At 53.2% G+C, this 13,105-nt stretch overlaps 1 protein-coding gene across 3 annotated transcripts in view; it reads left to right on the plus strand.

Moving 5' to 3' along the window:
• gripap1 (GRIP1 associated protein 1) overlaps positions 1 to 13,105 on the plus strand; it is an 88,307-nt gene that overhangs the window by 24,786 nt on the left and 50,416 nt on the right. For 2 of the 3 annotated variants that reach the window (XM_069929109.1, XM_069929111.1), the window contains exons 13-15: positions 2,333 to 2,432; positions 4,019 to 4,096; positions 9,079 to 9,171. In XM_069929109.1, coding sequence (XP_069785210.1) covers positions 2,333 to 2,432; positions 4,019 to 4,096; positions 9,079 to 9,171 — 271 coding nt within the window. The remainder of the gene's footprint in view (positions 1 to 2,332; positions 2,433 to 4,018; positions 4,097 to 9,078; positions 9,172 to 13,105) is intronic. The other variant, XM_069929110.1, reaches the window with a different exon arrangement.

Raw genomic sequence — 13,105 nt, forward strand, 5'->3', positions numbered from 1 at the left:
ACTGGGGTTTGAATCCTGCACTGTCAGTACGCTCCCTGTGTCTGCGTGGGTTTTCTCTGGGGGCTCCAGTTTCCTACCACCACTTGAAACGTACCAGGGGAGGGGGGGGAGGTTGAGGTTAACGGGGTGTACATTGGGCAGCATGGACACGTGGCCTGTTACCGCGCTGTATGTCTAAATTTAAAATGTAAATCTGGGAACACGACCCAGTCCTCATCAAGGGCTCAGCAGTGGAGAGGGTCAGAAATTCAAATTCCTGGGTGTCAACATCTCTGAGGATCTGTCCTGGACCCTCCATGTCGATGCCATCATGAAGAAGGCTCTCCAGCGGCTATACTTTGTGAGGAGTCTGAGGAGATTTGCTATATCACTGAAGACTCTCATAAACTTCTACAGGTGGACAGTGGAGAGCATTCTGGCCAGTTGAATCACTGCCTGGTATGGAGACACCAACTCTCAGTACAAGAATAAACTCCAGAGGGTTGTTCACTCGGCCCGCGACACCACAGGCCCCAGGTGCCTCCGTTCGAGGACATCTACATGAGGCGGTGTCTTAAAAAAAAGCAGCCTCTATCCTCAGGGACCCCCACCATCGAGGCCATGCCCTCTTTACTCTGGGAAAAGGTCCAGGAGCCTGAAAATGAGCACGACAGCTTCTTCCCTGCCACCATCAGATTCCTGAATGATCAATGAACCAAAGGCACTGCCTGACTTTTTGTGTACTGTTATTTTTATATTTGCACTTTGATGCTGTCGCAAAACAACAAATTTCATGACTTGTTCATGAGGATAAATTCTGATTCTGACTGGTGGCAGAGCCGTGCCCTCTGAGACCAGTGCCCAATACATCCACTGCGATGTGGAGGGGAGGGGTGGTGTAAAACAGCAGGGGCTCTCCCCAGCCGGGTCATGATGCTACGGAGGGGAGTTCTCGCCATTCTCTTCTACATCTCCAAGAGACGGCCTCGTTTTAACCTGGAGCTTGCTGCCGGTCAGAAGTGAGCTCACCCCAACAGCTCCCCGGTCCCCTCAAGGTTCACGTTTATTGTCAGAGTACAGGTTGTCATAGCCGAAGGCGACGAGCTCCCACTGCTACACAAATGTGTGTGTGTCTCAAACAGCCTCTTGACAACCAACTCCAACTCCTGGCCTTCACGTGTGGCTTAGTTCTCACTCATCTAGGAGATGGGGATAACTCCCGATTTCAAACCTCTGCAGCCTTGTGGCTAAAGCACTCATGGGGAAAGGCATTGGGAGTGAAACCTGAGGGGGGGAAATCCAGAGTCGAAGTCCCAAAGGCGGCTGACTGCCAGCCCCGGCATGGCAACTCCTGTGTTGCTGCTGGCACCAAACTGTATTGACCGCCGTCATTCCTTTGGACCTGTTATTAGCGTGGGGTGGGGGGGGGTCCCTACTGCATGGACAATAGCCAGATCTCCATATCAGCTCTGCCTTGGAGAGGCCACTACATGGTGACTACCCATGGTCGACCACACATACACAGAGACTCAACATCACATACAACCCTGAGATTCTTTTTCCTACTGGCCAGGCAGAATTTCTACCTATTAATAACTGAACTCAAGAATAAAAGATATCAATGCCAAAAAGAGCAACGTAAACAATTAACTGTTTCTTCTGCTGGTACGGTTAATGGCACAACATCATTTGGGTTCGATTTCCCCGTGCTGTTTTTGAGGAGTTTATACGTTCTTTCCATGTCTGTGTAGGTTTTCCCCCCACCTTTCAAATAACATACAAGGGATGTATGGATTTGAATGCCAAAAGTCCCTCTGTTCCTCCACATATTTAAAAAAAATTAAATCCCAGTAAATCTCTGCACCCTATCTATCTTATTGACATCTTTCCTGTATTTGTGTAAAATATTTAGTTATCAATAAAGTGCACAAATAAGAATCCTTAAGAGTTTTTTGTTGAGTCTGATGGTGGAGGGGTAGCAGCTGTTCCCGAACCTAGTGGCGCAGGTCCTGTGGCCCCTAGACCTCTTTCCTGATGGCAGCAGTGAGAACGGAACATGAGCTGGGTGGTGTGGGTCATTGATGATTGCTGCTGCTCTCCGACAGCAGCGTTCCTTCTAAATGTTCTTGCCGTTGGGGAGGGTTTTGCCTGTAATGTTCTGTGCTGTGTCCACTACCTTTTGCAGGGCTTTATGCTCGGGGTGTTGGTGTCCCCATATCAGACCGTGATGCAGCCGGTCAGCAAACTTTCCACCACATCTGTAGAAATTTGCCAGGGTTTCTGACATCATACCAAACCTCCGCAAACTCCTGAGGAAGTAGAGGTGATTACATGTTTTTCTCTCTCTCTCCAGGACTAAGATCGAAGAGATCCAACAGAAAAAGGAAGAGGAGCTGAAGTCTCTGACCACCCGCAATCAACGGCTGCAACAGGAAGTGCAGGTGTCCAGTCAGGTAAAGCCCCCTGAACCTCTACCTCAGGGCAGTTGCTCTGCCCTTTGTGGTGGGAGTCTCCATCTCTGGCTAGACAGCATCTGGTCCCACCATTGCATGCTTCCCAGACGACCCAATGTCAAAGGCCGCTGCCTCCAGTCCCTGTGCCTCTGTCCTCCGGAGCCTCCATGTTCACAGCTGCTTGCCCAGGTTCTGACTGCGCCCCCCCATTCCAGCATCCTTGCCGGTCAAACCTTCCAGCACAGTACAGGTCCTTTGGCCTTCGATGTGCCAACCCATACAAACCTCAACAATCTAAACTCTTTTTAAGTCCCCCATTGTACCAGCCTCCACCACCATTCCCGGTGATGCATTCCAGGCGCCCACCATTCCCTTTTTTAAAAAAAAAACTACCCTTGACGACTCTCCTAAACTTCCCTCCCTTCATTTTGTACAGACGTCCTCTGTTGTTTGCTGATCCTGCCCTGGGAAACAGGCGCTGGCTGTCCACCCTGTCTCTCAGAATCTTGTCAACCCTGATCAAGTCTCCTCTCCTCCTATGCTCCAAAGAGAAAAGTCCCAGCTCTGCTAAACTTGCCTCATAGGACTTGTTTCCCAATCCAGGTGACATCCTGGTCAATCTCCTCTACACCCTTTCCAGAACTTCCACATCCTTCCTGTAATGAGGCGACCAGAACTGAACACTACTCACCAGAGATTTCGAGTTGTAACGTGATCTCTACTCCTGAACTCAATACCCTGACTAATAAATCCCAGTGTCCCATAGGCCTTCTTAATTATCCTATCAACCTGCGCGGTGACCTTGAAGGCTGTATGGATTTGAATGCTCAAAGTCCCTCTGTTCCTCCACACTGAAGAATCCTGCCATTAACCAGAGTCCTCTCCACACTGCAGTGCAGGAAAGGCCCTGTGCCTACCCACATAAGCCCTCCCCTCCCTCACATCCGTTTACCTTCTATTTTTCTCACATCCACGTTCCTGTCCCCACCACCACCCCATTGCATTCCAGGCACCTACCACTCTGTGTTTAAATAAAACACTTATCCTAAACTTTCCTCCCTTCACCTTGTACAGATGTCCTCTGGTGTTTGCTGACTCCTGCCCTGGGGAGAAAAGACTGGCTGTCCACCTTTTAGAATTTTGTGACCTCTTAAATTACCTCTCTTTTCCAAAGTAAAGAACCCCCCGCCCCTAGCTTTGCTAACCTTGCCTAATAAGACACACTCTCCAATCTAGGCAACGTCCTGGTGAATCTCCTCCACAGCTTCCACTGCCTTCCTGTAAATAGGCGACCAGAACCTTATTCCAAGTGGGGTCTCACCAGGCATTTGTAGAGTTGCAACATTGTGTCTGATGTGAGGCGCAGATAAGACATTCACTCACTGCAGGATTCTCAGCCTCTGACCCAAGAGATTGTTATCATGGTTGTGCTATCCCACTGTTGCAGCAGATTGCTCAGTGGTGATGAAGTGGGTCTCTGGAATTGAATGTCAAGGTGTTGGGAGACAATCCATTCCTGGATTCGTAGTGACCCGAGCGTTTTATTTTTTAAAAATCCCATGGACCTTTCTTGTCACCTGGTGTAGAACCTGTTGGAGCTGAAGGAGTACGTCCAGAAGTTGCAGGTGGAACATGAGGCTGTGGTGCAGGGGCTCCGAGATCAGGTAGGTGGAGAAGGGGTTTGTCGGGGGCTGCACTGTCAAATTCCAATCCCCCCCCCCCCCTTCTTTCATTCTGCCACCAACTTCTGTCTTCCTGTTGTGAGTACGGGGATGGATTCGTGGGAAGGGGTGAGGTCCGTTGAGGGTGCGGAGGGTGGGAGTGATCAAAAATTCCACAGGGAGCAAAGGGGTAGGGTCCGCAGGGAGGGATGGGATGGGGTCCGCGGGGAGGGAAGGGGTGGGGTCTGCAAGAGGGAACGGAAAGTGGTGGGGTCCGCAGAGAGCAAATGGGAAGGGGTGGGGGTCCAGGGGAGTGACTGGGAAAGGGTGTGGTCTGCAGGGAGTGTGAACTTGAGAGTGAACAGGAAGGGTGTACCAACCTATTCCACAATGGGATGTTTGCCCTTCAGTCACGGTGGGATAGACTAGAGTTTTCCCCAATATACCCCATCCCCACCACCAGCCATTGCCCCCCCTGTCCCTACCACCAGCCATTGCCCCCCTGTCCCTACCACCAGCCATTGCCCCCTGTCCCTACCACCAGCCATTGCCCCCCTGTCCCTACCACCAGCCATTGCCCCCCTGTCCCTACCACCAGCCATTACCCCGTCCCTACCACCAGCCATTGCCCCCCTGTCCCTACCACCAGCCATTGCCCCCCTGTCCCTACCACCAGCCATTACCCTGTCCCTACCACCAGCCATTGCCCCCCTGTCCCTACCACCAGCCATTGCCCCCCTGTCCCTACCACCAGCCATTGCCCCCCTGTCCCTACCACCAGCCATTACCCCCATCCCTACCACCAGCCATTGCCCCCCTGTCCCTACCACCAGCCATTGCCCCCTGTCCCTACCACCAGCCATTGCCCCCTGTCCCTACCACCAGCCATTGCCCCCCTGTCCCTACCACCAGCCATTGCCCCCCTGTCCCTACCACCAGCCATTGCCCCCCTGTCCCTACCACCAGCCATTGCCCCCCTGTCCCTACCACCAGCCATTGCCCCCCTGTCCCTACCACCAGCCATTGCCCCCCTGTCCCTACCACCAGCCATTGCCCCCCTGTCCCTACCACCAGCCATTGCCCCCCTGTCCCTACCACCAGCCATTGCCCCCCTGTCCCTACCACCAGCCATTGCCCCCCTGTCCCTACCACCAGCCATTGCCCCCTGTTCCTACCACCAGCCATTGTCCCCTGTCCCTACCACCAGCCATTGCCCCCTGTCCCTACCACCAGCCATTGCCCCCTGTCCCTACCACCAGCCATTGCCCCCTGTCCCTACCACTAGCCATTGCCCCCTTCACTCCCCACCACCAGCCATTGCCCCCTTCACTCCCCACCACCAGCCATTGCCACCCTTCACTCCCCACCACTAGCCCATTCCCCTTCACTCCCCACCACCAGCCATCATTCCCCTTTACTCCCCACCACCAGCCATCATTCCCCTTCACTCCTGTGGACCCCAGTACTTCGTTGGTTTCTACTTCACCTCCTGTGGACACTGCAGGGCCTGATGAGGTCCTCCAGCATTTCTGTATTTTGACTGCAATCACTTCCTCTCATGCCCTGCATCCATCTCTTCCCTCCTGCTCTGCGTCTCCTCTCCCCTTCCCTCCCGAGAGTGAAACCTGAAAGTCTGTAGATGCCAAGATTGCAGTAAAAAATGCTAGAGGAATTCAGCAGGTCTCACTGCTGTCAACCGGAGTTTGGGGTAGGCCTGGGCAGTGCGGGTTTGGGAAACCACAAGTTTGGAGGCAGTGGAAGGGAGATGACCACAAGTAATGAGATCAGAGATGGTTGTTTGATGAGTTTTGGTGGAGTCCATTTGAAGGGGTAAGTGAGAGGAGATGTCCTCTCTCCTTTCCTCCTATCTATATCCAATTAACACTGTTGGTCTGGACTCCTCTACCTGCCATTTCTTCTAATTCCGATGCCTGCCTGCTTTTTCTCATTCCTTGATGAAATATCAGTTATATACCGTAACCTCCTGTGGACGCTGTGAGACCGGCTGAGCTCCTCCAGCATTTACTGTGTTTTTGCTACAATCACAGTGTCTGCAGACTTTTGTTTTTCACTCTGTCAGAGTTGCAGTTCAGACCACAACAGCACCCGGCCTTATCTGAGGGTTTAATGGAGAGGGTGGGGTTAGTGCAGAGAGAGAGTTGGAGGGGGTGGGTGGTCATTCCGAGAGGGTGAGATTGGAATGAGTGAGGGGTAGTGGTGAGGTCGAGACAGATGATGTCTCAGCAGTAGTTGTAAATATCAAGGCCCAGAGCAGGCAGAAGACTGGAACAAGGTGTCCAGGAGGTGGATGGTTTAAAGCTTCACGGGGGCATGTAGAGTCATGAAGGGCAAAGTAGTTGACGGAAGATAGATTTGGTATTATGGCACGTGGGAAAACGCATTGAGGTGTGAACGGTGGGACAGAATATGCGGCAAACCCTGCTGAGTTCCTCCAGTATTTATGTGTATTCAGCCCTCTCTCCTGAGCTCCTGCCCTCTCTCTGTCGTGAGTTCACACCTTCTCTCCCAAGCCAAGTATCCTCACCCCTTCCTCCCTCCCTCACTCAGTTTCTGCGCCCGACAACCCCCTCCGACTCTGCATCCACACCACTTCCTCTCTCTAAGTCTGCGTCCTCACCCCTCCATCTCAATGTCTGCGTCCCCACCCCTCCCTCTCTCAATGTCTGCGTCCCCACCCCTCCTTCTCTCTATGTCTGCATCCCCACCCCTTTCCTAGTTTTGTGACTATACTAATTTGGCTGTTTTAATAGATTATCTTTCACTTCTACCTCCCTCTTTCTCACCCCCCCCCCTTTCTCTCCCCAACTTTCTCTCCCCACCTTTCTCTCCCCACCTTTCTCTCCCCACCTTTCTCTCCCCACCTTTCTCTCCCCACCTTTCTCTCCCCACCTTTCTCTCCCCACCTTTCTCTCCCCACCTTTCTCTCCCCACCTTTCTCTCCCCACCTTTCTCTCCCCACCTTTCTCTCCCCACCTTTCTCTCCCCACCTTTCTCTCCCCACCTTTCTCTCCCCCCTTTTTCTCCCCCCCTTTTTCTCCCCCCCTTTTTCTCCCCCCTTTTTCTCCCCCCCTTTTTCTCCCCCCCTTTTTCTCCCCCCCTTTTTCTCCCCCTTTTTCTCCCCCCCTTTTTCTCCCCCCCTTTTTCTCCCCCCCTTTTTCTCCCCCCCTTTTTCTCCCCCCCTTTTTCTCCCCCACTTTTTCTCCCCCCCTTTTTCTCCCCCCCTTTTTCTCCCCCCCTTTTTCTCCCCCCCTTTTTCTCCCCCCCTTTTTCTCCCCCCCTTTTTCTCCCCCCCTTTTTCTCCCCCCCCTTTTTCTCCCCCCCCCTTTCTCTCCCCCCTTTCTCTCCCCCCCTTTCTCTCCCCCCCTTTCTCTCCCCCCCTTTCTCTCCCCCCCTTTCTCTCCCCCCCTTTCTCTCCCCCCCTTTCTCTCCCCCCCTTTCTCTCCCCCCCTTTCTCGCCCCCCCTTTCTCGCCCCCCCTTTCTCGCCCCCCCTTTCTCGCCCCCCTTTCTCGCCCCCCTTTCTCTCACCCCCCTTTCTCTCCCCCCCCTTTCTCTCCCCCCCTTTCTCGCCCCCCTTTCTCGCCCCCCCTTTCTCGCCCCCCCCCTTTCTCGCCCCCCTTTCTCTCACCCCCCTTTCTCTCACCCCCCTTTCTCTCCCCCCTTTCTCTCCCCCCTTTCTCTCCCCCCTTTCTCTCCCCCCTTTCTCTCCCCCCTTTCTCTCCCCCCTTTCTCTCCCCCCTTTCTCTCCCCCTTTCTCTCCCCCTTTCTCTCCCCCCTTTCTCTCCCCCCTTTCTCTCCCCCCTTTCTCTCCCCCCTTTCTCTCCCCCCTTTCTCTCCCCCCTTTCTCTCCCCCCTTTCTCTCCCCCCCTTTCTCTCCCCCCTTTCTCTCCCCCCTTTCTCTCCCCCCTTTCTCTCCCCCCTTTCTCTCCCCCCTTTCTCTCCCCCCTTTCTCTCCCCCCTTTCTCTCCCCCCTTTCTCTCCCCCCTTTCTCTCCCCCCTTTCTCTCCCCCCTTTCTCTCCCCCCTTTCTCTCCCCCCTTTCTCTCCCCCCCTTTCTCTCCCCCCCTTTCTCTCCCCCCCTTTCTCTCCCCCCCTTTCTCTCCCCCCCTTTCTCTCCCCCCCTTTCTCTCCCCCCCTTTCTCTCCCCCCCTTTCTCTCCCCCCCTTTCTCTCCCCCCCTTTCTCTCCCCCCCTTTCTCTCCCCCCCTTTCTCGCCCCCCCTTTCTCGCCCCCCCCTTTCTCGCCCCCCCTTTCTCGCCCCCCCTTTCTCGCCCCCCCTTTCTCGCCCCCCCTTTCTCGCCCCCCCCCTTTCTCGCCCCCCCTTTCTCGCCCCCCCTTTCTCGCCCCCTCTTTCTCGCACCCCCCTTTCTCTCACCCCCCTTTCTCTCCCCCCCTTTCTCTCCCCCCCTTTCTCTCCCCCCCTTTCTCTCCCCCCCTTTCTCTCCCCCCCTTTCTCTCCCCCCCTTTCTCTCCCCCCCTTTCTCTCCCCCTCTTTCTCTCCCCCCTTTCTCTCCCCCCTTTCCCCCCTTTCTCTCCTTTCTCTCCCCTCCTTTCTCTCCCCCCTTTCTCTCCCCCCCTTTCTCTCCCCCCCTTTCTCTCCCCCCCTTTCTCTCCCCCCCTTTCTCTCCCCCCCTTTCTCTCACCCCCCTTTATCTCTCCCCCCTCTTCCCCTCTTTCTCTCCCCCTCTTTCTCTCCCCCTCTTTCTCTCCCCCTCTTTCTCTCCCCCTCTTTCTCTCCCCCTCTTTCTCTCCCCCTCTTTCTCTCCCCTTCTTTCTCTCCCCCTCTTTCTCTCTCCCCCTCTTTCTCGCCCCTCTTTCTCCCCCTCATTCTCTCCCTTCCCCTCATTCTCTCCCTTCCCCTCATTCTCTCCCTTCCCCTCTTTCTCTCCCTTCCCCTCTTTCTCTCCCTTCCCCTCTTCCCCCCACCTCTGCTGGCGTGCCGTGCTCCCTGACCTTGTGTCTGGCAAGGTCGAGTGCCAAAGTGCAGAGTGTCAGGAGCAGGTGGAGAGCTTCCTGTCCGAGAACGATGCCCTCCGCACAGGTTTAGCTGCACTGGAGCAGGTACCAGGGCCATCCATGGTGGAGGGTGTTGGGGTGGAGGGGTTGTGGGTGGATAGCAGTGCTCTAAGGAGGTGGTATCCACCCTGCACACTCCCCACCTGCCCCTACAATTGTATAGCCTCACCAAGGTCGGAATCTGAATTTATTGCCATGAACGTTCCTCAGAATTTGTTGTTTTGTGTCAGAATTACAGGAGCAGAAATTGCTATAAATTCTTTTTCTTCTTCTTTCTTCTTCTTTGGCTTGGCTTCGCGGATGAAGATTTATGGAGGGGTAAATGTCCACGTCAGCTGCAGGCTCGTTTGTGGCTGACAAGTCCAATGCGGGACAGGCAGACACGGTTGCAGCGGTTGCAGGGGAAAATTGGTTGGTTGGGGTTGGGTGTTGGGTTTTTCCTCCTTTGTCTTTTGTCAGTGAGGTGGGCTCTGCGGTCTTCTTCAAAGGAGGTTGCTGCCCGCCGAACTGTGAGGCACTAAGATGTACGGTTTTAGGCGATATCAACCCACTGGCGGTGGTCAATGTGGCAGGCACCAAGAGATTTCTTTAGGCAATCCTTGTACCTCTTCTTTGGTGCACCTCTGACACGATGGCCAGTGGAGAGCTCGCCATATAACACGATCTTGGGGAGGCGATGGTCCTCCATTCTGGAGACGTGACCTACCCAGTGCAGTTGGATCTTCAACACCGTGGATTCGATGCTGTCGGCCTCTGCCATCTCGAGTACTTCGACGTTAGGGATGAAGTCGCTCCAATGAATGTTGAGGATAGAGCGGAGACAACGCTGGTGGAAGCGTTCTAGGAGCCGTAGGTGATGCCGGTATAGGTCCCATGATTCAGAGCCGAACAGGAGTGTGGGTATGACAACGGCTCTGTATACGCTTATCTTTGTGCGGTTTTTCAGTTGGTTATTTTTCCAGACTCTTTTGTGTAGTCTTCCAAAAGCGCTATTTGCCTTGGCGAGTCTGTTGTCTATCTTGTTGTCGATCCTTGCATCCAATGAAATAGTGCAGTCGAGATAGGTAAACTGGTTGACCGTTTTGAGTTTTGTGTGCCCGATGGAGATGTGGGGGGGCTGGTAGTCATGATGGGGAGCTGGCTGATGGAGGACCTCAGTTTTCTTCAGGCTGACTTCCAGGCCAAACATTTTGCCAGTTTCCGCAAAACTGGACGTCAAGCACTGAAGAGCTGGCTCTGAATGGGCAACTAAAGCGGCATCGTCTGCAAAGAGTAGTTCACGGATAAGTTGCTCTTGTGTCTTGGTGTGAGCTTTCAGGCACCTCAGATTGAAGAGACTGCCATCCGTGCGGTACCGGATGTAAACAGCGTCTTCATTGTTGGGGTCTTTCATGGCTTGTTTCAGCATCATGCTGAAGAAGATTAAAAAGAGGGTTGGTGAGAGAACGCAGCCTTGCTTCACGCCATTGTTTATGGAGAAGGGTTCGGAGAGCTCATTGCTGTATCTGACCCGACCTTGTTCGTTTTCGAGCAGTTGGATAACCATGTTGAGGAACTTTGGGGGACATCTGAGGCGCTCTAGTATTTGCCAAAGCCCTTTCCTGCTCACAGTGTCAAAGGCTTTGGTGAGGTCAACAAAGGTGATGTAGAGTCCTTTTTGTTCTCTGCACTTTTCTTGGAGCTGTCTGAGGGCAAAGACCATGTCAGTAGTTCCTCTGTTTGCGCGAAAGCCGCACTGGGTATTACTCTATTTAGGAGAATCCTAGCGAAGATTTTGCCTGCAATGGAGAGCAACGTGATTCCCCTGTAGTTTGAGCAGTCTGATTTCTCGCCTTTGTTTTTGTACAGGGTGATGATGATGGCATCACGAAGGTCCTGTGGCAGTTTTCCTTGGTCCCAACAAAGCTTGAAAAACTCATGCAGTTTGGCATGTAGAGTTTTGCCGCCAGCCTTCCAGACCTCTGGGGGGGATTCCATCCATATCTGCTGCTTTTCCACTTTTCAGTTGTTCAATTGCCTTATATGTCTCTTCCCAGGTGAGGACCTCATCCAGCTCTAGCCTTAGGGGCTGTTGAGGGAGCTGGAGCAGGGCAGAATCTTGGACTGAGCGGTTGGCACTGAAAAGAGATTGGAAGTGTTCTGACCATCGGTTGAGGGTGGAGATCTTGTCACTGAGAAGGACTTTGCCGTCTGAGCTGCGCAGCGGGCTTTGGACGGGGTGAGGGGCCGTACACAGCCTTTGGAGCCTCGTAAAAACCCCTGAAGTCGCCAATGTCCGCGCTGAGCTGAGTTCGTTTGGCGAGGCTAGTCCACCACTCATTTTGGATCTCCCGGAGTTTGCACTGAATACTCTACTTAAATAAATAAATCAGAGCAAAATAATTAAAGGTAAGGTAGCTCCGTTGGGTCATCGTCCATTCAGGAATCTGATGGTGAGGGGGAAGAAGTCGTCCTTGTGCTCATTTTCATGCTTCTGGACCTTTTCCCCGATGGTAGCAGAGTGAAGAGGGTATCGCCTTGGGCGTTGGGGTCTTTGAGGATAGAGGCTGCTTTTTTAAGACACCGCCTCATGGAATGAAGTCTGGCACCTGTGATGTCACAGGTTGAGTGAACATCCCTCTGGAGTTTATTGTTGTCCTGAGAGTTTGCACCCCTGACCAGGCAGGGATACAACCGGCCAGAATGTTCTCCACGGTCTACCTGTAGGAGTTTACAAGTGTACGAGGGCCCCTGAACCAATTGGTGACTCTCTGTCTTCCTTACAGTGAAGAAAGGTTGAAGAATTTCATGTTTGTTACATTCTGAATGTAGTATTATATTCCAATCATGGAACCTTTATTTGGTGATGGACCGAATCTCCTTAGGCACCTCACAAAGTATAGAGGCTGACGGGCCTTCTTTGTGATTGTGTCATTGTGAAGGCTCCAGGGTAGAACCTCTGAGATGTTGACGCTAAGGAATTTGAAGTTCTTGACTCTCTCTACGACCGAGGACTGGGTCACATTCCCCTGACTCCTTCCCAAAGTCCACTATCAGCTCCTGTGGTTTTGCTAACATTGAGTGTGACACCACTCCACTTCCCTCCTATATGCTTCTCATTGTCGTCTGTGATTCTGGCAACAGCTGTGGTGCTATCGGCAAATTTGTATAGAGCACTGGAATTATGCCTGGCCACACAGGCGTGGGTGTAGAGTGAGCAGAGCAGTGGGCTTATCCTTGAGGTGAGGTGGGTAAGGGCAGGTGGGAACAATGCGTCCAGCCCATTCTCTAGGTTACCCCCCTCCCACCCCAAACTCTTGTGTTTCTATGAGTGGAGAGGAGGCTAGGCATTTCCTCCCAGGCAACCCTTCCCATCGCAGGGAATGCAACCTTTCCGCTCCTGTTCACACCACTGTCGTTCACCAAAGAAAAACCTCCCTCATCCCGGAACCTCCCCTGCCTTAATTGGGATTGGTTGGGAGGGGGGTTTGGCTCTGCCACCAACCTGTTCCTCACCTCCTCCATCTCTCTGGAACCACAGAGCACTCCAGCACAGAAACAGGGCCTTCGGCCCTTCTAGTCTGTGCTGATCTATTTTTCTGCCTCGTCTCACTGACCTCCACCCAGACCATATTCCTCCATACCCCTCCCGTCCACGTATCCGTCCCAATTTTTCTTAAATGTCAAAATTGAGCCCGCATTCACCACATCAGCTTGTTCCACGGTCCCACCACTCTCCATGTGAAAATATTCCCCTTAAACTTTTCTTCTTAATCCATGTATCTGACCTCCCCGCAATGGAAAAAGCCGACCTACATTTATTCATAATTTTAAATATCTCTATCAAATCTCCCCTCATTCTTCTAAGCTCTAGGGAATAAAGTCCGAACCTGTTTAACCTTTCCCTGTAACTCAGTTCCTGAGCTTCAATCTGTGTCCGACCCCCAGGGAGTGTGTGACGGGACAGTGCAGAGGGAACATCAATCCCAGTGCATGGGTT

Source organism: Narcine bancroftii, chromosome 3 (genome assembly GCF_036971445.1).
Source record: "Narcine bancroftii isolate sNarBan1 chromosome 3, sNarBan1.hap1, whole genome shotgun sequence".
NCBI classification, from domain to species: Eukaryota; Metazoa; Chordata; class Chondrichthyes; order Torpediniformes; family Narcinidae; genus Narcine; species Narcine bancroftii.